At 55.3% G+C, this 25,543-nt stretch overlaps 1 protein-coding gene across 1 annotated transcript; it reads left to right on the top strand.

Annotated features, from left to right (window-relative positions):
* The first annotated feature begins 1,798 nt into the window (after positions 1 to 1,798).
* On the top strand, positions 1,799 to 24,119 carry TANGO2 (transport and golgi organization 2 homolog). The gene is made up of 9 exons (XM_070399570.1): positions 1,799 to 1,822; positions 9,067 to 9,163; positions 9,719 to 9,807; positions 11,683 to 11,802; positions 12,829 to 12,943; positions 13,523 to 13,593; positions 19,060 to 19,213; positions 20,522 to 20,626; positions 23,073 to 24,119. Exons 2-9 carry the CDS (start codon positions 9,108 to 9,110, stop codon positions 23,191 to 23,193), a joined length of 831 nt encoding a protein of 276 aa, XP_070255671.1. The 5' UTR covers positions 1,799 to 1,822; positions 9,067 to 9,107; the 3' UTR covers positions 23,194 to 24,119.
* The last annotated feature ends 1,424 nt before the right edge of the window (positions 24,120 to 25,543 follow it).

The following is a 25,543-nucleotide window of genomic DNA, read 5'->3' on the forward strand; positions in this document are numbered from 1 at the left end:
TCCTGAACTAGATCACCAGCACATACAGAGGATCAGGGTGGGCAACCACAGTTCCAAGAGGACTTGGCCAGTAGTGGGCCCACCATGACCCAAGCTGAAGGTGGGGGTAAGAAAGTCAGAGAGCAGGAGAGATGGACTCCATCACTCATTCACTGAGTACCAAGTCTCCTCTCTATCTCCCACTCTCGCTTCTCAGCCAATGGCCAGCTCTGAATGACATCCCTGGGGCACGTGAGGAAAACTACAGGGAGGAAGAGGTTTAGATAGATGTCAGGAACAGCTTTCCAGCAGTTGCAGATGTTCAGACACGAAAAGCATGGCCACATCAGGTAGTGAGCTCCCTGTCTAGGGATGTGTGTAATTACAACTGGGATGGTAGTGAGCTCCTTTGCAGCCCTGAGACTTCAGGGCTCAGATGTCCACCATGACCCATCTCATTGGTCTTGCCTGCTCCCTAACACCACATGTCATCCAGACTGGAGTCAGTGGTGACAGAATAGGAAGGAAGACTATGTCCATGGGCATCTGAAGTCCTCAGTTCCCATGTCTGCAAAGGGCTTTTGCAGGGTTCCAGGAGGAACATAGATGAGAGGGCAAAAGAGTAGGGTGCAATGGATCTTAGGGGATGCCATGCAGGTTTGGGTTTGTCTCTTGTCTTTGCTGATTACCAGCCAGACCTTTCCCCTATATGAGTTCCAGTTTCCCACAGGGCATCAGTGCTCTGAGTCAGGATCAAGGCGCCTAGGTCTTCAATGCTGGGCTGTGGAGCTGATCTAGCCACTGCCACTTACCACCGTTTCTAAACTTCAAACCAGCGACTAACTGCTCTGAGTCCTGGTGTCTGCATCTGTAAAAGGGGATGAATGAGAGCTGTGTACTGAAACACTAGGTTTAGAGTGTTTAGTACATGGTTATTATCCTTAATATAAGTGTCATTCTTGTCATAGTTTGCTGAGTGCCCGCTTTGGAGCAAGCTGCCCTAGGCCTCTGATTCTTCACTTTCCTTACACTCAGGTGCCCCAGGCAGTGGGGCAAGGGAGCCCAGTGACTGCTTTTGTCCAGTTGGGAAGTCCCCATTCAGTGCCCTTTCCCGGCCTCTTGCTCATTGGCTCACCTAGTACAGATCAGGTGGGGCTAGCCCTTCATCCTGGGGCCTGGACTTGCAGAACAGCCTCCAGGGTGGGCTCATAGGCTATGGTGGCGGGATGGGCTTGGGATGAGCCTGGGATGCCTAGTCCAGGGTCTGTCCTGAACATGGCAGGGATGTCAGGGTATCAGGATTACAGTGGAGAGGATGGCCAGGTCCAGAGGCCCACAATGGATGGACCTGGGGGTGGGGGTGGGGGTGGGGAAGAGGACGACAAGGACCCAGCCTGAGAGGCGGGTCCGGAAGTGAGCATCCTCGTAGTTAGTGCCTCCAGCGAGCCTTCGGGTGGATAGGTGGCCCATAAGCTTCTGGAGCTCAGGCCGCGGCCCCACGGGTCCTCGCGGGCATGAGCTCAGGGGCGGCTGCAAGCAGCTGCGAACTCCCGCGGGCGTCCCCAGGACCGGGATGCGTAGAAGGCTGGGAGGCCGTGGGGATCACAAGTCCCCAAACACCGCGCAGACCTGAGGCTTGGCGCAGCTCTGGGGGCGGGGCGCCGGGAGGCTGCAGTCCCCGAACGACAGCGCAGGTAGCCAACCGTACCCCAGGGTGTAGCACACTGCCCCGCCCCTCGCCAGGCAATCCAATGGCGAGCGCGCAAATGGTGTCAGAGGCGGGACCTGGGCGGTGGCGGCGGCGCGCGGGCGCGGCACCCGGAAGTCGGCAGCGGCGGAGGCGGTGAGTGCGCGGCTGGCTGCCTGGGCTGGCAGACTCAGCTCCCCGCGGGGCGGGCCTGGGCTTGGGGCGCTGGGCTCTGGAGGCGGGGGTGCGGAGGGGCGGGGTGGTACCTCTCTGCCCTGCTTGAGTCTCCCCTTCCAGAGGCGTGGAGTAGAAATCAAGCGGCCAGATCCGGGGAGACCAAACCAACCCCGGCTGACGAAGGGCCCCGCGCCGTAACTGAAAGGCGTTTCTAGGGATCCCCGCCAGGGTGGGATGCGGGGGCTACTGGCAGGCAGGGCTGGTCTCGCTGCAGGGAAGAAGAGACTGTCGGTGCTGGGAGTTGCGTGGTCACAGTGTCGGTCAGCTACGGAGCCCTGAGTCACGCTGCTGCCTCCTTGCGTCCTGCCGCGGGGCCAGCGGGGTGACAGCTGATGCATGTCTGAGTAGGCAGCGAATGCTGGGTTATCCTTTCGCCTAGACAAGGCCTTCCTGGGGTGGCTCTGGGGGGTCAGACCCTCCCCCCCAGGTCATCAGGGGTGCGGGTCCCTGAGCCTCAGGCCCCCATCCTCCAGCGGATATATCACACGCTGGGTACAGGCCTGGCTTGTCCTGCTCCAGACCTGCTGACCGCTGTTTTGCTGCTGCTGTTTGGGCTCAGCACCCTCTTCGGTGAGGCAGATGTGACGTGGTGGCAGCTGTCAGAGGTGTCTCCAGCTGGCAGTGCCTTGGAAGTGCTTTCTCACACTTGTTTGATGGTCCTCTGGGCAACCTTTTGGGGCAAGTGTTCATTGACCAAACACTGTTCACAATGAAGAAAACTCAGGCTGAGAGGCAAATGGTGTTCCCAAGGTCACATAGAGTTGGGGCTGGCTCTTGGTGCCGCTGCTCCTTCTGGGTCTCTCTCCCAGGAGCCTTCCTGCATCACGCGACCTGTCAGGTGGCAACTGGAGAGGATGGCTGTGTTGTGTAGGCAGGTGGACACAGCAGAGCCTCTGTCCCCCTCCAACCCTCTTCTCCAGGATCCCAGCGTTCCTGTGGAACAGGGTGGTTTGCTCTAGGGGCTCCCACCCTCAGGCCCCTGACTAATACCCCAGTCCTGCAGCTTCTTGTTCTGATGTGTCCACAGACTGCAGGACCTTCAGACCAGGCCCCTGCCTGCTCCGGCGTGTGGTGATGATAGTCCTTCCCTGAACGCAGGCAATAGGCCAGCCCCTCTGTTCGGCGGCCCAGCCCCTGAGCTGCTATTACTGCCCCATGCTTCCTTCGTGTTTTCATTTGATGACTCTCATTTTGGCTGTTTCCCCATGGGTGCAGCCGTGTGCTGTGTTCTTGGACCAGGCCTCCAGAAGAAAGGGCAGGCTCTCTGAGGAGATGAGGGGACCCCAGAGCCTGTCTGGAGAGAAACAGCCCCCGGGGCAGGGAAACTGGGAGGCTTCTAGAAGCGGGGCTATGTTGACACTGATGCTCCAGTTCGAGAACAGAGTCCATCCTTCGCTAACGTATCAGTCGGCACGTGAGGACAGCACTGCCGAGCCTGGCATTGGTTGGTCTGGACCGTGGGGTTCGATGATGGGTTCTATGAAAATAGGCCACCCCAGAACTACTGAGCTGCCCTTTCATATTATCATTGCAGCTTTTTCCTTTCTCTGTCAACTTTCTATTTATTTAAATATATTTTTATTGATTTCAGAGAGGAAGGGAGAGGGAGCGATAGAAACATCAACGATGAGAGAGAATCATTGATCAGCTGCCTCCTGCATGCCCCATACTGGGGATCGAGCCCCCAACCCCGGGCATGTGCCCTGACCGGGAATCAAACCGTGACCTCCTGGTTCATAGGTTGATACTCAACCATTGAGCCGGGCTCAGCTTTCTTTTTTTTAAAAATACATTTTACTGATTTTTTACAGAGAGGAAGGAGAGAGATAGAGAGTTAGAAACATCGATCAGCTGCCTCCTGCACATCTCCCACTGGGGATGTGCCCGCAACCAAGGTACATGCCCTTGACTGGAATCGAACCTGGGACCTTTCAGTCTGCAGGCCGACACTCTATCCACTGAGCCAAACGGGTTTCTGCGCAGTTTTCTCTTTAGATTGTGAAATATATGCGCACTTAAAAGTAAAAAACCGACCCCCATCTCCTGGTGGCTGCTTCTCCTTGGGCTCATCTATTGAGGTCTTCAGGACCATGCCAACTTTTAGTGCTTGCTTTCATTCTCTTTTGAAGGGTTGGTGGGGAAGGTGGCCCCTTTCTCCTTTGTTAACCATGTAGGCAGGCCACAGGGGCCACTGTGAGGCCTGGCTGGCTTGCGGGGAAGCGAGGGTTCCTGCAGGAGAGGCCGAGGTGCAGGGGCCACCTCGTGACTGGAACATTCCTCAGTGCTCAACTTTGTCCCTCCTTTGTGCTGCTCCTTTGAACTGTGAAGGGACAATGACACGTGGTGTGAGGCTGAATCAGTGCTCCCAAAACATCTCAAAGATCTTAGGCGAGAGTATCACTGTAGAACATTTGTCATGGTGAAATGCCACTTAACAGTCAAAACGACAAAGTATAGATCGAGGAGTCCTCAGTCCCCGAGTGGTGAGGAGGGTGGAGCACTGCAGCAGGCCGGCTGCTTAGAATATTTACCGACGTCAGGGCTTTCTCAGCCAAGGCCTGGGAACAGCGACACTGTGTACCCATGTGTGTTTACCTCTTCTGCTGGCAACCGCTAGGAGGACTTCAGGCGGCATGTGAAAAGAGCAGCGAGCCTATGCTTTCCAGCTCTGCCCCTGGGAACCCTTACAGGGTGGGGAGGAGGTGTCTGGCTCTGCAGCCACCATGTGTGAAGCCTGAGCAATCCCATCCTCTGCACGGCTCCTCAAGACTAGAGAGACAGGCTGGCTAGACTTAAAAATGTATTCCCAAATGTGTAACGTGCTTGGCGTAATGAAATTGGACCTGACTCTAGGGACCAGTTAACCTCTGTCCAGAGCCTTAGCATGTGCGGCTGGATAGGACACTGATTTTTAAAATATATATATATTTTTATTGACTTCAGAGAGGAAGGGAGAGGGATAGAGAGATAGAAACATCAATGATGAGACAGAATCACCGATGGACTGCCCCCTGCACGCCCCACACTGGGGACGGAGCCCACAACCTGGGCATGTGCCCTTGACTGGAATCAAACCCGGGACCCTTCAGTCCACAGGCCAATGCTCTGTCCACTGAGCCAAACTGGCTAGGGCCTGATTTTTTTTTTTATGCTGATTGGATGTGAACCGGGAGATTCACTTTCCTGAGTGTCTTGCCCCGTTGGCTCTGTGTTATGGCAAAAATACCTCGTCATTCACTGGCGTGCGTCTCTGCCATGCATTGCTACATTCTGACCTAGTATCTCCCCACCGACCAGATGCCCTGCTTGCCTTTTTAGTTGATAAAGAGAAGTGATCCCAATCAGGGAGCAGGTCCCCTTCACCTCTCTACCCCCCCGCCCCCCAACCCCGCGTCCACAGCTGGTGTGACTTTGGTGTCAGCTCGTTATTGTGCAGAAGTCGCAGCAGCCCAGCAGTGCTTGGTCCCTATTTTGAGGCATTTTGAGCCAGGGCTGGGTCTGTTCTTGTCCAGTTTCCTGCATAGCCAGTCATGGGGAAGGAAGATGGGCAATGACATTCCACCTGTCAGATAGCCCTGCGCCTCATACTTTGCTGAGAAAGATGTGAAAGCACACAGCTGACTGGAGATGGGGCTTTTGCTGGCTGTGCAGAGTTGGAAATTTTCCACACGAGAGTGTGTTTCTGAGCGACCTGGGAGTGGGAACCACAACCACAGACCCCGCTGGCCCCCAGGAGCTGCTGGTTGTGCCAGCAGGAGGTGTGGAGCCTTGGGCTTGGGCACAGAGAGGCTGGGCCAATGAGCCTGCCTCGGGTGTGAGAGGACAGGTGTGCTGGGAGGAAGGGGAAGGGAGACACCCTTGGTGCAAACGCTGCAGGAGGTGGTGCTGGTAGGCACTGGGTGGGTGGCAGCAGTCAGTGCGTTATGCTGCTAGCCGCCCCGCAAGGTGAGGCAGGCGGCCAGGTAGGGACTGGACCACCCCCAGCAGTGCTGAGGTCTGCCGGTCCCCCTGCTGGGTCCTTCTCCATCTGGGCTGGCAGTGACAACGAGGCCCTGTCGGTGGCCCTTAGGCCCCTCTTGCCTCCTCTCCCAGTGGCCTCCATGAGGTCGATGGCTCACCTTGCCTTTCACCCACCTGTCTGTGCTGGGGGGTGGGCTACGGGGGGAGCAGGGAAGCAGATCCTCACTGTTGGTCAGCAGGCTGTGGACCACAGTGCCAGGTTATGTTCCCCGTGGCCGTTGCCTGAGCCACTGCAGTCATCGCTGCATCTCTTGGCATATTACTCTGACCTGATTTGGCCAGGCCTGCCTGCCTGTCATTTTCTCATTGTGCTCTTGTGAGATGCCACACGGAGTCAGGCCTGAAGCTTGACTCGCTCAAGATCCTGAGCCTTCTGACAGAGGCAGTTTACCTGGCTCCACTTGGCTGTTGGAAACAGCCCTGTTGGTCCTCCTTGAGGCAGGAGAGGAGGAAGGAGGCGCCAGCTGGAGCGGGTGATTCAGAGGCAGGGAGTGAGCAGCAGGACGAAGCTGGCCAGGAGAACTCTCAAAAGCGCTGTCAGCAGATGGGCTGTGAGTGCCTAGAAAGCTTCTGTGCTCTGTAGACAGCACCCGCGCCAAATCCGCGACCCATTCTTCCTGTGCTTCAGAATCACCAGGTGGTGAGACCGGGGCAAAGCCAGATTCGCCGCGCTGTGAGCTGGGAAGACTTCCACTAGCTTTCTTAGATAGGATGGGAAGCTCTTGGCTTTGGTTTGAAGAGGGCCTTTTCCTTTTGCTTCGCACTTCAAGGTGTACCCAGGAACTTCCGGTGCATGTGGGAAGCGCTAGCCCTGCTCTACACATATGGATCGCCCCCAGCTGCAGGTGGGCAGTGAAGCGAAGAAGGGGAGGGGCCTGTGGGCAGCGGGCCTGGCTGAGTGGGGGGTGAGGGATTGGAGAGAAAGGCAGTTCCTGATGGTGCCCTCCCCAGGGGCTGGCTTTCCTCTGGTCCTTCCCTCCCAATGACTGCGTTCTCGTCGAGGCTGCAGCCCTGGGCTCTCTGTGCCCACACCTCTGGCACAAGGCTGCCTGGAGACCCATTGGCAGCCTTTCCTTAGAGCACAGAACCCTCCCTGCTACACCTGGAGGCTGATCTGCCACTCCCTTGGGCCAGCTAGGACAGCGGGGTCCTGCAACCAAGTCTCTATATGGCCTGTGAGCATCAGTGGCCAGACCTGCCTTTGCCAGTGGCCTCACCTAGTGGCCAGGCATGCAGCTCAGGGAGGGACACAGTAGGTCCAGGCAGACATGGTGGCCTCCTCCTCTGACAGTCCGGAGTGGCACATCCTTAGTGGAACAGCCTTCAGAATAGCCCTTCGTCCCGGTGGGGCTCTGGATCAGTGGGATTCCAGCAGGGATGGACTGGCAGGGCTCCTACCACACTGACCGAGGCAGCCTGGGTGCCACAGACACTGCCAGCCGGTCTTGTTTGGAGCATGCTTATGCCTGAGAGAGACCAGCTCCTCTGGGGTGAGGAGACTTGTGTCTTCTGTGTCGGACTAGGATCAGGTGGCAATGCTGGGAACCCTGTCAGCTATACCTGGTGGGTGGGGCACCTGGGGTCCTAGAAGGCCCAGCATGCTTCCTGTCTCTGCACTATGTCCTGGATGATTCTGCTGACTCATCATAAGCTGTGTCTAACCTGCTGTTAAATCCACTGCTGAGTTGTAGTTCGCAGTTATCTATGCCTCCCACTTGGGAAAGTTCTTTCTGGTGCTTCGTGAACCCCTTTTTCTCTGTGGATATTCCCAAGCTCCCTGTTTTCTGCGATGAGAGTGTGGTTAGTTTACGAGACGTGCGGGGATCTCTTTCTGCTGGTTCTTGTGCTTGGTGCTTTGCTCTGTTAGGCGGTTCTTTCTGACTGTGTACTGCTTTGTCCTAGAAATTATTTGTGAAGACTTCTTGGAGGTCTGGGGTGAAGATGAGAATTTTGGGTTGCTAGGTGCCCGGGGGCACTGCCAGTGTGGGACTCCTCAAACCACGTCTTGGCGTGAGGGTTCCTGGACCCCTGGTGTGGCCCTGGCTCCACTCTCGGAGCTCCTCAAGGACTTCCTCCGTTGTAGGCTGTCCCTGCCGCCCCTGGTGGCTGTGGATATAGCCCACCCTCGCCCTCTGGATGTTGCTGCTCGGGGTCCCAGCTTCCCTTGGAGGGTTTCCTACGAGGTCCCATCTTGAGGCAGTCCTGGGTTTTGCCTTCTGTCCCTCACTCCCAGGGTCACCAGAGCCAGGTTTGCCCAGATGAGTCAGTGCCCCAGGGCAGGAATGCTCCAATCTCTGTTTTTCCCATCTCTGGATTTCTACATTCGCCAAGATGTTGGCTAAATTCTACATGACCAGTTAGCTCTTGGCTGCTTTTAAGATGTTTTCACATTCTCTCAAGCATTTTGAGTTTTTACCAAGAATGTTAGTTCCATCAGGCTGCCCACAAATATTGGGATGGTCAGGGTGCCCGCGGATGGGAACCCAGCCCGCTCCTGTCAGCTCGGGCTGGAGGCCAGCAGCCCATCCATCGCCTATGGCTGTACACCCCCTAGCACCTTGCACTTCTGCTAGTCACCATGGCGACACCTCACATAGCTACAGGCTTTACTGAGGGCAAAGGTAGTTCCCCTGTGGCCCTTACCTTTGTCCATGCCTGAAGGGGCCAGGGGGCCAAGTCCTGGGGGACCCTCCAGGGCTTGTGGGAACCAGTGGAGATAGTGGTGGAGTCAGTCCTTCCCCCCACCTCTCACCCCAGCCAGACCAGTGAGCAGAAGGGAGTGGAGTGGTGGGAACACTCTGGCATTGTCCACAAGAAGGCCCCAGGAGCTAGGCAGCCTCAGAGTGGCTCTCAGCTGAGGTTGTGTTCGTGCTGACAGCCTTGGTCCTTGGCCCCTCCTTGACTGTTGTATACTCTGTGGCTGTAGCCCCTGCTGCCTGCCCACCTGCCCATGGGGTGCTGGCAAGGAGACGGCTGTGCAGTGCTGGTGAGCGTCATGCTGTTGGGCACATGACTCTGGCATGTCTAGGGAAGGCCAGGGGCATTACAGAGCTGGTTCTTTTCAAAGAACATTGCAGGTTTGGGACGGTGGATCTGTTGTCTGCTGGCTACTCAAATCATTTTTTTTTTTCCTTTTCCCACAGACTGTGTAACCCTGTGTGAGCAAAGCCACCCTCCGGGACCCATGTGCATCATCTTCTTTAAGTTCGATCCTCGCCCTGTTTCCAAAAATGCGTACAGGTAACCCCTCACTCTGAGTCTGCCGCCATCTGCTCAGCCTCGGGTGCCCCACAGGCCACAGTAGACATGTAGGTGACCCAGGCAGGGGAGGCATGCCGCTGCTGCCCAGGCGGGGGGAGGGCGGCCCTGGGACGAGCTGCACAGGCCTGGCAGTGCCTCTCAGACCGTGGTCACGCAGCGTGGACGCTGGAGGGGATACCCCTCGGTGGTAAAGACCCTGAGCCGATGTACAGATTGTACAAATATACTAAGACTCAGCCTCTAAAGATGCGTGTGTGGGCGGGACGGAGGAGTGAAGTGGGTCCCGGCAGCGGCACATCCCTGTGGGCTGACAGAGGACCGGGGGCAGCGGAATTTGGGTGCGGGAGCCCCACTTGCACTGGCTGGTCTAGGTTGCCGGAAGAGGTCTGGGTAATGCGGTCAGGGTGCGGGTTCCTGTTGTCTTTGGGACTTGCCCATGTTGTTACTGAGGCAGATTTTCTTTGTTAACCAGAGAGAGAAGAACGTAGCTTCTCTGTTTTGACCTGAGAGTCTCAGTCGTGCTTTCTTCTTCAGGCTCATCCTGGCATCCAACAGGGATGAATTCTACCACAGGCCATCCAAGGTGGCAGAATTCTGGGGCAACAACAACGAGATCCTCAGTGGTGAGTCTTTCCTCGTGGTGGGTGGCCACAGCCTGGCAGGAAGTGCCAGCCCCAGACGCTTCTAGCAGTTACGGTGCTGCTTCCCTGTGTACGTTCGGAATGAATAAGTGGACACCGGTGGGTCTAATGGGGTCGGCTCCAAAGTCTCGGTCCCGGGACAGTGTTGGGCTGGCCAGCCCCAGAATTGTCCACCCAGCACTGTCCCCGTGGCTTCATGTGTCGTGGATCCCCACAAGAGGTAGCTGGAAGGATCAGTTGGTTTTATTTGGATCCACATGTTCCCTGTGGACATGCAATTGTATTGGTGTGAGGGTGCAAGTCCACCCTCTATCACTCTGTGCGGCATCATAGTTGTGTGTGTGTGCACCTGTGTGCACATCTCTGCACACGTTTCTGTTTACAGACAAGCACCCTTGGTCCAGTGAGAGCTGGTCTGAATTTGGGGAGCAGAAGTTTGGTAGGGGCACCTTTGGGTGGGAGCCTCATGAGGGGTTCCTGTGGAGGAGAAGTGGAGGTGACAGCCAGGTCCCCTGCCCACCCAGCTGAAGCCTCCCTGAGCCTCTTGGACAGGGAGCAGTTCCTGCCCATGGGGTGGGCAGGGGTTTACTTGGAGAGCATGCAGACAGGTGTTGGCTAGGCCAGGAGTCCCTCTGCCTGGGAGCCAGGTGCCAGGCAAGCACAGGGGAGCCTGGCAGAGTTGACAGGGTGCCCAGTGTGCTGGGCATGTGGCCTCGCGGGCCCAGGGAGGCAGCGTGTGCTCTGCTCCGCCTGCAGTGTCTAAAGGCTCAGCTATGGAGCTTCCTGTGTAGGCGATGGTTGGGCAGTGGTGCGAGGGAAGCACTGCTAGACCATCCTGGTGCTGGGTGACAGGAGGACAGGAGTGGGGGGACCAGGGCAGGGTGCTTTCCTGGGCAGGAGGTCTCGGAGGTGGTGGGGAAAGCTGCCGAGAGGGTGGGAGGGGGGACTTAGGATGACTGAGTGCAAGAGGGAGGAGAGGCTGGGTCCCGGCCATCTTGGGCTAGGATAGAACAGAAGGGGGTTATGGGATAGGGCAGGCTGTGTGTGTCGCTGCTGCACACAGGGAGGCTGAAGTGTGTGTGTGTGTGTGTGTGTGTGTGTGTGTGTGTGTATGTGTGTGTTGAGGGGGCCTTGTCGGGATGAGTGGGGTGAAGGGCTGTTGTCTTGGGGTAGCAGGGCAGGAGGCACCTCTCCAGGATTTCTGTAGATGAGGTTTGGGTGAAAGGTTAGACTGCCTGGGCCATCCTAGCCACCTGGGCTCCACACTACCCTGGCACCTGGGCCAGCACCCTGCCCCTGAATCAGTGCCAATCCTGGCTGGGAAGCTCCAGCCACTCCAAATTGTTCATCCTTTGTAGTGATTTGGAGGAGGCCCCTGGCATGCTGAGAAGGAGCACCTGCCTGGTGGAAGGGAGGCCTAGCTGCAGCACAGGCTGGGTGAGCCCAGCGGCTGTTGAACGCAGCTTAGGGGCAAATACACCAAAGTCAATGGAACAGGCAGTGGGTGGGTGTGCTGCAGGCCTGGATGTGCAGCGGGCTCCCAATGAAGCTCTCGCTGTGAGGGTCCTGCGCTTTCTGCCGGAGGAGGACAGCCAGCCACCCTTGCACCAGATGCAGGATGAAGGTTCCCGCGATGGAGCTGGTGCTCTGCTTCCGGCCCAGTGCCAACCCAAGCTCCAGGATGCTGTTGGCATCAGTTGGCCTGAGACGGGGAGGGCATCTTTCCAGTGTCTTGCTGCCCCGCCCTGTGGAGTCAGATCCCCTGTTCCACAGCCAGGGCTGTGGGACTGAGGTTCGACTGCCCAGGACACAGGGAGAGGGTGGGTACTGCTGGTGGTGATGCTGGTGTCTGTCCAGGGCTCGACATGGAGGAAGGCAAGGAAGGAGGCACATGGCTGGGCATCAGCACTCGGGGGAAGCTGGCGGCGCTCACCAACTACCTGCAGCCGCGGCAGGACCCAGATGCGAGGGGCCGAGGTACCATGGGGCGGGGGCGGGGTGCTGGGGGCTAGCTTAGGGGAGCGGGGTCTGGCCTAGGGGGGTGGGCCTTGGGGTGGGGGCTTCCTTGGGCATGTGCAGAGACAGGAGGAGGAGCTGGAATGGGGAAGAGGGCATGTTTCCTGGGTCCTGTAACCCACTGGCTGGCAGTCACTGTGGGCCCCACCCGTGGCCTGGCCCACATGACATTGACCTTTCACGCCTCTCAGGGAATGTGCTTCAGACGTGTCCCCAGGCAATGTGTCGCTCTGGCTGTGTGTCATTGTCCCCCCCTGTTCCATGTTTGCAGAGCAGATGCCCGTGGGAGGATAGTTCCCGGGACACACGTTGTCCCTACTAAAGACGTTCCCCCTCCTGCTGGACTTCCATATGGGGGCATAATGGAGGAAAACTTTTCTTTTTAAAATATATTTTATTGATTTTTTTACAGAGAGGAAGGAGAGGGATAGAGAGTTGGAAACATCAATGAGAGAAACATCGATCAGCTGCCTCCTGCACGCCCCCTACTGGGGATGTGCCTGCAACCAAGGTACATGCCTTGACGGGAATCGAACCTGGGACCCTTCAGTCTGCAGGCCGATGCTCTATCCACTGAACCAAACCGGTTAGAGCAGGAAAACTTTTTTTTTTTTATATATATATATTTTATTGATTTTAGAGAGGAAGGGAGAGGGAGAGAGAGATAGAAACATCAAAGATGAAAGAGAATTATTGACTGGCTGCTTCCTGCACGCCCCCTACTGGGGATCGAGCCCGCAACCCAGGCATGTGCCCTTAGCTGGAATCGAACCTGGGACCCTTCAGTCCGCAGGCCGACGCTCTATCCATTGAGCCAAACCAGCTAGGGCAGGAAAACTTTTTTTTAACCAATAAAAGCAGAGTCCTCTATGCTGACCTCCTTGGCTGTGGGGTCAGTGAGGTGTAGCCAGCCCATGCGGGGCCATCCTTCTCCCCAGGGAGGGGGCTAAGCCTGCTGCCTCAGCCATGTCTGTTCCCTGCTCACAGGTGAACTGGTGGCCCACTTTCTGACCGCAGACATGGACAGTTTTTCCTACTTGAAGAAGGTCTCCACAGAGGGTCACCTGTACAACGGCTTCAACCTCTTAGCAGCCGACCTGAGGTGAGTCTGCTGGGGGTGGGGGTGGGGGTGGCAGCCCACCGAGTGCCCCCACGGGACTGGGACTGGACTCAGCAGGGAGTAGGGTGCCTGCCCCACTGCTCAGCTCGGGTGCCGTGGCATCTGGGGCAGCCTCTCTCAGTCGGCTTGGTGAGCGTCCTGAGGGCTGAGCCCCTCCCAGACCCACTGCTGTGGGGACCTGGGAAGCAGAGCTTCGCCGTGGGGCTCCCTGTGACGATGTGGGGGCTGTGGGCTCCTGCCATCGGGGAACCGGAGCATGACTGCAGGGCGCTGTCCTAGTACAGGGCATGCCCCCTGCCGACACCCGCCCCTTGGCCCCAGGTCCTCTCCCGTCCGTGCCTATGGCTGAGGAGCCCCCTGCTTTGGGACCGTGCCTCACTTGCACTGCTCGCTGGGAGGCAGAGGTGCCCCAGGCTGGAGAAGGAAGGTGCAAGCACAACTGGCAGTGGCCCTGGAGCGCTCGGGGACCCCATGGGGATAGGGCTGTGGTGACTGCCAGGCAGCGAGGGGTCTGCACGATCCGTGGCCTCTGTATGACGCTCTCTGCCCTCCTGTTCACAGCACAGAGAAGGGAGATGTCTTCTGCTACTATGGAAACCAAGGGGAGCCCGAACCCATTGTCCTGGCGCCAGGTAAGCCTGCTCTGGTGGGTGGCGACAGCGTGGGGGCTGCTCCTATGGGGACACCGCTGTATTTTTCAGAGACTGGGGCCCGCTCATATTTCTCTCCTGGGACTGCTTTTTGGCTGTTTGTGTACCTCATGGCCTACATGACAGGCTGCCCTCAGCTGAGGCCGCCTCCCCGCAGCGCTGAGCCTGGGACCGCCCTGAGAAAACGGGAAACTAAAAGGCACAAAAGGACAGAGGGTGCCACCCCCTCCCACCCCCAATTCTATGCATCGGCCCCGAGGCCTTTGTGGAAGCATCTGGAATCGGTCTCCGTGATGCCCTCAGTTCTCAGTGCTGGCGACTCTGTGACTAGAGATGCTTGATTTTTGCTAGATTGTTGCTTGGAAGAAATTCTTTTCACCTACATCCTATTGTTTCATCTCTGAGCCTGCCCTCGCCTGGTCCATGTCACTGTCTTTTTAATAACAGCTTTATTGAGATACTAGTAGGCCTGTGCATGAATTCGTGTGCTAGTAGGTCGCTGCCACCCTCCTGTAGCTCTCCATCGCCCTGCTGTAGCTCCCTCCTCACCCCCACCCCCCCCTTAGCTTGTTGCCCTGCCCTTTCCTGTAGCTCTCCTGCCTCCCGCTTGCTTGCTGCCCTGCCCCATCCTGTAGCTCTCTGCGGCCTTTGTAGCCAGTAGGTCGTTGCCACCCTCCTGTAGCTCCCCCGCCCCCTCCCCCTGCTCCTCTCCCCCCTTTCCCCCCTAATAGCTTGCTGCCCTGCCCCCTCCTGTAGCTCTCCACAGCCCACTTGTACCTCCTGGCCCACCCTCCTGCTGATTCGTGATCTGGTCGTGATGGGCTTGGTCATTACACCTCAGGGCGTAATGGCTAATTAGCATATATAACTCACATGTCATAGTTCCCCCATTTAAGTGTACCATTTAGTGGATTTTCATATACAGTGGGGCCTTGACTTACGAGCTTAATTCGTTCCGAGACCGAGCTCGTTAACTCAAATTACTCTGTCAACTCAATGCAAAAAATCAGCGGAGAGACAGCTGGTATCTCAAAAAACTCGTTAGTCAGGACACTCGTAAGTCAAGGCCCCACTGTATTCACACAGTTGTGCAGCTGTCAGCATCACTGCTATCTAACGTGCTCATCACCTCAAAAAGAAACCATACCCTTTCCTCCTCTTCCCCAGCCCCTGGCAACCACCAATCTACTTTCTGTCTCCGTGGCTTTTCCTATTCTCACTTAGCATGTTTTCAAGGTTAACCCATGTTGTAGCATGAATTCGGGTTTAATTTCTTTTTATGGCTGAATTATGTTCCATTGCATGTATGTCCTACATTTTGTTTCTCTCTTCTTCCCCTGATGGACGTTTGGGTTTTCTTTCCTACCCTTTGGCTCTTGCAGATAATGCAGCTCTGAACATTCGTTACAAATTTTTGTGTGGACACATGTTTCCGTTTCTCTTGGGTATATACTTAGGAGTGGACTTGCTGGATCATAAAGTAACTGTTGAATCTTTTGAAAAACTGCCAACTGTTTCCCAAGCAGCTACACCATTTTACATTCCCACCGGTATAGGAAGTTCCAGGTTCTTCACACTCCGGTGTCGGGTGAATTTCCCGCCAAAATATAAGATGGCGCGGGCAATTATTTAGGTTTCCCGCGCAAAATCAGGGATTTTTATGATACCTATTACCCCAATGGGTATGAAACGGTTCGCATACGCAGGTAGGTATCTTTGTGAACGGCAAACAAACAAATATTTGGTAATACGCAGTTACAATCGGCCCGAGTTTACACGTTTCCCGCACTCCACCGCAAATCTATATGAACCGAGTTAAGACGGCTCCCGCGGAGTACGCGCAATTCACGCGAGCCGACTTAACTCGTTTCCCGCACTCCAAGTGTTCACATCCTCGCCAAAAGGTGTCATTGTCTATTTGTGTGTGTGTGTGTATGTATGTGTGTGTGTATGTGTGTGTGTATGTGTGTATATGTGTGTATGTGTGTGTATGTGTGTATATGTATGTGTGTATATGTGTGTATGTATGTATGTATGTGTATGTGTGTGTATGTGTGTGTGTGTGTGTGTGTGTGTTCTATTACAGCCATCCTAGTGGGTGTGCAGTGGTATCTCATTGTGGTTTTGATTTGCATGTACCAGGTGGCTAATGATATTGAGCAGCTTTTCATGTGCTTAATAGTCATTTTTGTATCGTCTTTGAGGAAATGTCTATTCAGATCTTGAATTGGATTGTTTGTATTTTTATTATTAAGTTGAAGTTCATTATATATTCTAGCTTCTAGTCCCTTATCAGATATATAATTTTTTTGGCTTTTTTTTTATATTAAATCTTTATTGTTCAGATTACATTTGTTCCTCTTCCCCCCCCCCCCCCATAACTCCCCTCCTCCCAGTTCCCGCCCCACCCTCCACCCTCACTCCCCACCCACTGTCCTCATCCATAGGTGCACGATTTTTGTCCAGTCTCTTCCCGCATCTCCCACTCCCCTTTCCCCCCCAAGAATAGTCAGTCCATTCCCTTTCTATGTCCCTGATTCATTATAATCACCAGTTCATTCTGTACATCAGATTATTTATTCACTTGATTCTTAGATTCACTTGTTGGTAGATGCATGTTTGTTGTTCACAATTTGTATCCTTACCTTTTTCTTCTTCCTCTTCTTAAAGGAAACCTTTCAGCATTTCGTATAATACTGGTTTGGTGGTGATGAACTCCTTTAGCTTTTCCTTATCTGTGAAGCTCTTTATCTGACCTTCAATTCTGAATGATAGCTTTGCTGGATAAAGTAATCTTGGTTGTAGGTTCTTGGTATTCAGCACTTTGAATATTTCTTGCCATTCCCTTCTGGCCTGCAAAGTTTCTGTTGAGAAGTCAGCTGACAGTCGTATGGGTATTCCCTTGTAGGTAATTGAGTCTCTTTCTCTTGCTGCTTTTAAGATTCTCTTTTTGTCTTTTGCTCTTGGCATTTTAATTATGATGTGTCTTGGTGTGGTCCTCTTTGGATTCCTTTTGTTTGGGGTTCTCTGTGCTTCTTGGACCTGTAAGTCCATTTCTTTCACCAGGAAGGGGAAGTTTTCTGCCATTATTTCTTCAAATAGGTTTTCAATATCTTGCTGTCTCTCATCTTCTGGCATCCTATTATTCTGATGTTTGTACGCTTGAAGCTGTCCCAGAGGCTCCTTACACTATCTTCGTATTTTCGGATTCTTTTTTCATTTTGCTTTTCCGGTTGGGTGTTTTTTGCTTCTTCCCATTTCAAATCTTTGATTTGATTCTTGCACTCCTCTGGTCTGCTATTGGGTATCTGTATAATATTCTTTATTTCAGTCAGTGTATGCTTAATTTCTAGTTGGTTCTTTATCACAGCATCGAGGGTCTCATTAGATTTCATGAGGCTCTCATCAAGTTTATTGGCTGCTTCTAGCACATTATTGCAAGCCCTCAAAATTGCATTTTTTAGCTCTATATCCTCCATTTCTGTCATGTTTTTTTGTCTCCGCATTTTTTATGCTTTCTTGGTGCACCCCCTTGTGGTCTTTGTGTGCAGTCTTGTTCTAGTTAAGCCTTAATTGTTGTAGTTAATACTAGAGGGATTTGACCACCAGGCTGACTGGCTGTGAGAATCACCTGTATCTGCAGTGGGAAAACTTCTGTCCTCTGAAGAGGTGCTAATCTAGCCTTTGCCTGAGGCTATCCGGCAAATGGCTCTGCGCAGGGCTTGGGCGGGGCAGGTTGCATGGGATCAACAGGGCGAGCGGAGGGAGCAGTTATGGCTGCTCTCAGTCCCGTTCCCAGAGGCTCTGCTTCTCAGAACCCCGGCAACCGCTGCAAACCTTGGAGAGGAAGCTGCCCTCACGTTCCAACTGATGCTAGACAATCCCGCTTCTCCCGTTTGAGTCTGAGTCCTAGAGACTCGCCCGGATCTGGAGCTCAGAGTCTGAGACTCCCTCCTGATTGAAAATGACAACCGCGCCCTCAGCTACCAGCCCGCTTTGCGTGCACTCCGCACCTTTAAATTTTCCACACTGCGCCTCCTCTGAGCCTCAGAATGCTGTTGTCTTTCCTTCTAGTTGAAGAGTCTCTCCTCAGCCAGCCTTCCTGTGGTTCTGGGTGATGTCCTTTCTGTCTTTTAGTTGTATTTTTGAAGTGGTTGTTTGCGGCAGCAGTCTCCGGTGTTTACCTATGCCGCCATCTTTCCCAACTCCAGATATATAATTTACAAAAATTGTCTACCCTTCTGTGGGTTTTCTTTTTACTTTCTTGTTGATCAAGAAAGTTTTGAAGTGCATCATTGTAAATTGATGATGTCCATTTTATATTTTTTCTTTTTTTGTGTGTGTGCTTTTGGTATCATTGCCTAATCTAAGGTTGTGTAGCTTTCCCTCTATACTTTCTTCTAAGAGTTTTATAGTTTTAGCTTTTACATTTAGGTCTTTGGGACATTTTGAATTGATTTTTGTATATGGTGTGAGGTAGGGGTTCCACTCCATTCTCTGGATGTGGCTGCCCAGATGCCCAGCACTACTGATGAGTGGCCTTTCCTGTCACTCCTGATAAATAAAGCCCAGTGATACTCTGGGCTGGTGGCGTGGCTATGGGGGCCTGGCAAAGCCAGGGCTGTCTTCCTTGGAAGTTGCTGAAGTCATGCCATACTTAGTCAAGTTCTTGCCTGGAAAGTCTGGCAGCTGGAGAGGGTGGTGGCTCCCTGTCCTCAGTGTATCTTTCAGGACACATGACTCTGAGCTCCCCAACCCCTGCTACCTGCTGTAACCTCTCCACCTCAAGCCATCTCTCTCTCTCTCTCTCTCTCTCTCTCTCTCGACATGAGAACCACCCCCCCCTCCTTTTTTTTGTGATGCCTTCTATTAACCACCGAGAACTTGTTCTGAGAAACTTGTGTCAAGACCTTAAGGCTCCCCCAGCCAGGGTCCCTGCCAGCATGTAGAGGAGGCCCTGCCTGTGCCCACTAGGTGGGGCTGTTGTGATGTGGTGGGTTCTCTACCTGCTGCTGTGAGCCAGGACCCATTTGGGGCAGTCACCCTCCTGGCCTCTGGTTGTGATTTTCCCACCCTTGACCTGCTCGGGAGGACCCACACTTTGAAGCCTTTTCCTAGCTTAGGGAGGGATGAGAGTGAAATGAGGAGGTGGTTCCCCCTATCCTCTGCCCAGTTGGATTTCAGGTTGTGTATTCCTTATTGTCAAGGCCATTTGGCCTCTGTACCTTGCTGTCTCCTATTGGTGCCCCACCAAGTTGAGTTTTCCACCTCTGGCCATGCCGATGGTTGGGAATACCCATAGAGAAGATGCTGGAATGTGGGGCAGCCTGGCCTCAGTGCCCCCAGCTGTATCCTGGCACCTTGCCTGGTGCTGGGTGGGTGGGTGGGAGCTTACCCTAAATTCAGACAGTGGGGCCTTTGCACTGGTGGACTGACCCCTCTCTGCAGGGACCTATGGGCTGAGCAATGCGCTGCTGGATACGCCTTGGAGGAAGCTGTGCTTTGGGAAGCAGCTCTTCCTGGAGGCTGTGGAGCGGAGCCAGGCCCTCCCTAAGGAAGTCCTCGTGGCCCAGCTTCTGGACGTGCTCAACAACGAGGAGGCGTGAGTGGGTGGGTCCTGCTGGGGTGAGCAGAGTGTCTCCCCATCACTCTGGCCCTGGGGCAGAGAGGCAGGCAGTCTCTGCTGCCCTGTGGGGCCCATGGAGGTGACTGGGGCCAGAACCTCAGCTGAAGGAGAACCTGACGGATATGCTGACACGCTGTCCTCTGCCCCCTCCCACCTGTCCCTGTGGACAGGTAAGGTTTCCGATGGGGGCCTTTGTGGCTGGGAGATGCGGCAGTCGTGGGCCAGTAGTGTGCTGGGAAGCTCGGTGCTTTCAGAGCTTGATGTGGGCTTGGGTGGTGCTCACAGGAGCTGGAGGCTCCCCTCTGTTTGCACACAGGAGCTGTGGCACAGAGGCCCACCCAGATATTACCCGGGGAAAAGCTGTCTCCGGCCCAACTTCCCTGAGGCACTTCCGCGGTCTCTGCATGGAATGGCATATTTCAGCCATCCCAGTGGGGGTAGGGGTGTGTTTCAAGGTGCTGGCCAAGCTACCACACAGCAACAAGGCCCACACTACCCGACTCACGCCAGGCCAGTGTCCTGCTCAGATGCCCATGGCCTCTTAGAAGAGCCGCCCACAGCCTGCCCCTCAGTCCTCTCCCCTACAGCCCCTTTCTGCCCTGGCTCACCCTCCCTCTCCTCTTTGAGCCATGAACCAGGGCACCGCCTCAGCACAGCCGACCCCTCAGGGAAGCCCTGCCTGGGCCGGCCTGGTCACTGTCCATCATCCCTGCTGGCCCATGACAGGCCCTGGCTGCTTTTATTGACAGCTGTGGTGGCCAGCAAGCTGCAGGGCTTGAGTGGGCTCCTGTCACGTGGAGAGATGCCCATAGGGCACCTCTTGGCATAAGCAGGAGCATATGTGGCCAGGTGACTGCATCTCTCAGCCTGGCCCCTGCCTGCAGTGCCCCCACTGATCCAGGCCCCACTGAGAGGAGGAGGCAAGCTTGCTCCCGGGGTGGCTTCTGTCCTCCTGCAGAGGACCCTGCACAGCTCTGACCAGACAGACCCCAGGCATTTTCAGGTCCAGCAGAGCCTTCCTAGCACTGAGCTCGTAAGTGCTCATGTCCTCGGAGTCTTGAGTTCTGGGTCCTGGGTCCTGGGAAAGCCCCTGGTGGCCCTGGCAGGGGGTGCTGTCCCAGTAACCGCTGTCTGGTCGTCTAGGCCCAGCCGTGGAGTCCTAAGTGAAAGTCTTGACCAAGATTTGAGCCTTTGAGCAGAAAAGTTCAAAAAATAGACCTTCCAAGACTGTGGGCGGGCAGCAGGTATGGAGGTGGGGTGGTGACCCCTCCTTTGTCCTTCCAGGCAGTTGCCAGACCCAGCCATTGAGGACCAGGGCAGGGAGTATGTGCAGCCCATTCTGAGCAAGTATGCGGCTGTGTGCGTGCGCTGCCCAGGCTACGGCACCAGGTACGGGGGGCTGCTGGGTGCATCGTCTCACCAGGTACCTGGCCTTACCCGAGCTCTGTGGATCCCAGAGTCTCTGCTTATCTAGAAGGGGATGCCATTTCAGCTCAGGGGGCTGTGGGGTGAGCAGATGCCAGCTCCCAGGGGTGCTGCAGACCAGGCACAAGGCCCCCGAGGCTTCCATTGCTTCCCAAGAGGGGGTCCTAGGCTGCCCCCTACCCTCTGACACAGCCACAAGGGGGCCAAGAGGGCATTGGGCAAATCCCTGTCAGCCTGGAGGTCCCAGTGTCTGGCTCTTCCCTTCACTTGCCTGTGTCCCTGGGCCTGTCACGTTCTTTGCGTGACCAGGGTCGGGATTAGGTCACCTCAGCCTGGGATGTTGCCATATCCCAGGAAAGGCGAAAATGTCTCAGCCGCGAGATGATAATGTCCAGGGGGGAGAAGCTGTTGGCATGGGTGTCCGCTGTCCTGGCAAATTCCTTTCCTGTCTTCCTCCCTCCTGGGTGTGAGGCTGGGAGTCCTGGCCTGCCCACGTGGCTCCATCAGAGGGCAGCCCACATGCTGTACTTAGGGGTGGCTGGGAGGCACAGAGGAGGGTAGGTTGGGGTGCAGCCAGTGCGTTAGGAGTGCTGCTGCCACGTGCCTGGCCTGCCTGGCCTGGAGGTGGAGCACAGCCTCATGTGCAAGCCACATCTGCCTAGGCTCAGCTTGCACCAGGCCCCAGGGGCACCAGCCTTGTGTCAGGCTGGGGACCTGCAGCGACTGTGGTGGATGGACCGTGCCCTTGGGCTACCAAGGACTCGGAAGAGGTGTTCAGGGCGTGACCAGTACTGACGAACGTCAGGGTGATGTCACACATATACCTGGTTTTTGGATTCAGGTTGTTTGAGATTGAGTGAGCCAAGCCCCTCCTTTCCCCGCAGGTGGGAGAGGTTGGGTTATTGCTGCCTCCGTGCACATAAGGAGGTAGTTCTCCCAGGAGGATGTGTGCCAACCTTGCTGCGGTGACATGGCTGAGGCTCTGCTGATGCTGAGGGCATCAGGCAGGGGAATGGGCATGTGAAGTCCTGGTGACCAGCAGGCCCCTCTGAGCCTTCTATCCTTCAGGAAATGACCGTTTCAAGCCCTCTGGCTGGGGGAACCGATGGTGTGAATGCCGGCACTGATGCTCCCAGGCCCCGGGAGGGTTGCACACCTGAATGGCAGTCTTTCTGGCTGGGCGGTTTTCTCCTTGTCAGAGGCATATTTCCCTCAAGTCCTCTGCCATCATAGGCTTATTTTTAAAAAAATATATATTTTATTGATATTTTACAGAGAGGAAAGGAGAGGAATAGAGAGTTAGAAACATCGATGAGAGAGAAACATTGATCAGCTGCCTCCTGCACACCTCCTACTGGGGATGTGCCCGCAATCAAGGTACATGCCCTTGACCAGAATCGAACCTGGGACCCTTCAGTCCGCAGGCCGACGCTCTGTCCACTGAGCCAAACCGGTTAGGGCAATAGGCTTATTTTTTGACTAAACCATGTGCTCGTGTGAACTTGGTGTGTGAGGCAGAATGCCAGGTCTACTCCTGGCATGTCTGGTTGCATGGCTGCTGGGTCCCACCTTGACTGTGGGGAGGGCCAGGCAGGAGGACAGGTGTGTTGAGCATTTGGAACCAGGGTAGTGGGGGAGGCGAGGGAGGGCACAGAGGAGTTTTCTAGGTGAAGAAGGCCTGGTCCCCAACTAGTTGACAGGTTGACCGCTTGGAAGAGCTGAGTGTGGCCAAATGTCCGTAGTTGTGCTGGGCCGTTGCCGGAGAGCCCAGGGCTCGCCCTGGTGAGAGTGGTGGGTGGTTGGAACTTGTTCCACAGAGGGTGGGCAGGGAAGGCTGGGGGTGTGTCAGAGTGGAGGCAACAGGAATCATCAAGCTTCGTCCTGGGGGGTCAGCCAGGGAGCGTCAGGCCCCACCAGGCTCAGTGCCCAGCTACCCCAGAGGGTCCCTCTACAGTGGGGCCTTGACTTACGAGTGTCCCGACTAACGAGTTTTTCGAGATACGAGCCGTCTCTCGACCGATTTTTTGCTTTGAGTTGCGAGCTAAAATTCGGGTTACGAGCCAGCTTCAGATACCCCACCACTAGTTGGCGCAGCGAACATCACAGTGAACGCCACAACATCAGCCCTGCATCACGTGTCTCACTCATTCATTGTTGATTTGACATACGAGTAATTTGAGTTATGAGCTCCGTCACGGAACGAATTAAACTCGTAAGTCAAGGCCCCACTGTACTTCCCAAGGCTGCTGCTCATTTGTGACCTGCCTCTAGCCATGCTGAGTGCCTAGCACAGGCCCCAGGTGTAGTGGACTTGCCCCTTCTGCCTCAGATCTGACCCCAGTTGGGGCGCTGACAGGTGGGCCGGGGCCGAGGGCAGCGGGCTGAATGTGGGCCCTGTGCTCTCTTTCAGAACCAACACGGTCATCCTCGTGGACGTGGATGGGCATGTGACCTTCACAGAGCGCAGCATGGTAGACAAAGACCCTTCCCGCTGGGAGACCAGGACCCACGAGTTTAGGCTGCAGAGCTAAGACCTCCCCCTGAGCGCAGCCAGCAGGCTCCTGTAAGGCCCTGCCTTGAGGACTGGATGGGAACCTTCCACAGCACAGGCACTGCCTGTGTGTGACTTGGCCAGCATCCCTCAGCACCGGGGCCCTCTGATTTGTGTGTGATCTGTCTGTGTCCCAGGATCCAGCTCGAAGTCCATCCTTATGCCAGTGGGAGTGGCAAGTCCCACACAGCCAGGTCAGGGGCAGGGCCAGGTGCATTCACACATGCACGGCACACCTGGCTCTGCCCCCTCCCCGTGCATAGAGACACCCACGCAAGGCACATGCTTATATACATGCCTACAGGAGTACAGGCACACATGTACACCCATGGGGCACACACACACAGGCACAGGCAATAGATGTGTGCACACTTGCTGGAACACACACACGCTCCCAGGCATACACATACATGCACTTGTGCCAGACAGGCAGAGGTGTGCCTCTCACACCCACACTCACTTCTGGCCAGTGGGTCTTTGGCTTTGATCAAAAACAACAGGAGTAGACCTTTGTCTAGAAGTGTCCCCTTCTCTCCTGGACATGGTCCAGATCCTGACAACCAGACCTGCTCTTGGAGGACAGACAGGCCACATTTGGAATGAGGAATGAGGAAGAGCCAAGGAAAACCTTCTCTCATAACGGAAGCACAGTCTGGTTGGTGGATCCAGTGGTCCCGTGTGCATGGGGCTGTCCTGTGACTGGAGTCCTGCGTGTGCTGGGCACCCAGCAGCCTGTCAGGCCCTCCCTGCCCACTGGTCGTGGGTTCTGGGCAGGCCCATCTCAGCGAGGGGACACAGCCAGCCCCTGCCCATCCCTCCTCTTTAGGCGAATCACACTTCACAGGAATCTGTACTTGAATGTGAGACGTTGACAATAAAACGCTGAGGCTATGGTGAGTCCATCCATTCCATGTGCTTAACTTGTGTGACGGGGACAAATGGAGCTGTTGTATGCGCGGGGTTGGTGGCTGCTCTCCGGCCTGCAGGAGCTCCTGCCGCACAGGTGATAGTACAGGGCTCTTTCCACTTTCTCCTTTGCGCACGGTCTCCTGAGCACTATGCGAGTTCTTGGGCTGATGCCCGGGTGCGGGAGAGCCTGTGTATATGGGATATAGTAGGTGCCAGTGACAGGGCCTCCTGAGCTAGGCCGAGGAGCCAGGGATGTATCCAGGTTCAGTAGGGAGCTCCCGAGGACCCCCTGAGGGAGCAGTGTGGTCAGACCTGCACTTGGTGTGGACTGTGGAGTGGGTTTCAAGGTAAGAGGGTAATGGAGTCTGTCTCAACCCCAGGACCAGGGTTGGGGGCAAGCACTCGGGAGTTCCTATCCCCATCTGGGGCCACGCATAAGGGGGTCCCACATGTCCAATGCCAGGACCCAGGCTTCCCTGTGCCTCTGTAGCCGACCCCCAACTTGGCCTTCACGGAGAAATGAGAGCTTATGGGGTGTGGACCTGCATCAGGCCCGACTTGGCTGCCCATCCCTTCCTCCTCAGCCCTCAGGGGTCGGATACCCTCCCTGGCTCACTGTGAACTCAGAAGAACAGCGCTTGAGCAGAGCCAGGCTTGGAGGGGGCTTGCATAGGTGACACAGCCCATGCCCCAAGCCACGGAAGGTCTGGCTGAGCCAGATGAGCCAGGCTTCCAGCTCAGGCACTGCTCGTGCCAACACCCTTTATCTGCCTCAGCGGGCTGCCCCACAGCGTGGATCAGTGCCCACACCAGCATCCCCCCTAGCCAGGCGTGTCCACCTTCGTAGGGCACCACTGGGCTGGGTGCAGAGCCACTGAAGAGCCTCCGAAGGTATTCACCTCTGCTCCAGGGGTGGGCATCAAGGAAAACTTCCCCACCTGTGTCATGGCCCCCTCTGTGTCTAGCCTGCCCAGGGCTCCCCAATAGCCTGGGTCCCCCAAGGAACAGGCAGCTCAAGGTGTTTGGGATTGTTAGGGGTTGAATTTTGTGCCCCCCCAAAAGATATGCTGTAATCCTAACCCCAGGACCTCAGAATGGGACCGTATTAGAGGTAATCAAGATAAAGTGAGGCCATTAAGGTGGGCCCTAAGCAAATGTGACTGATGTCCTTATAAAAAAGGGAAAATTTGGACATGCACACAGCAGAACGCCCTATGAAGATGATGACTATGCTGCCACACACCAAGAAATTACCAGAAGCTGGGAGAAAAGCCTGGAACAGATCTTTCCCAGCACCATTAGAGGGCGCATGGCCCCGCTGTCACCTTGATCTTAGACTTCAGGCCTTCAGAACTGTTGTTGAAGCCACTCATTTGTGGTACTTGGTTATGGCAGTCCTAGCAAAATGATATAATTGTGAC

This window comes from Myotis yumanensis, unplaced genomic scaffold (genome assembly GCF_028538775.1).
Source record: "Myotis yumanensis isolate MYYU_CA2020_CCGP unplaced genomic scaffold, mMyoYum1.0.hap1 SCAF_19, whole genome shotgun sequence".
NCBI classification, from domain to species: Eukaryota; Metazoa; Chordata; class Mammalia; order Chiroptera; family Vespertilionidae; genus Myotis; species Myotis yumanensis.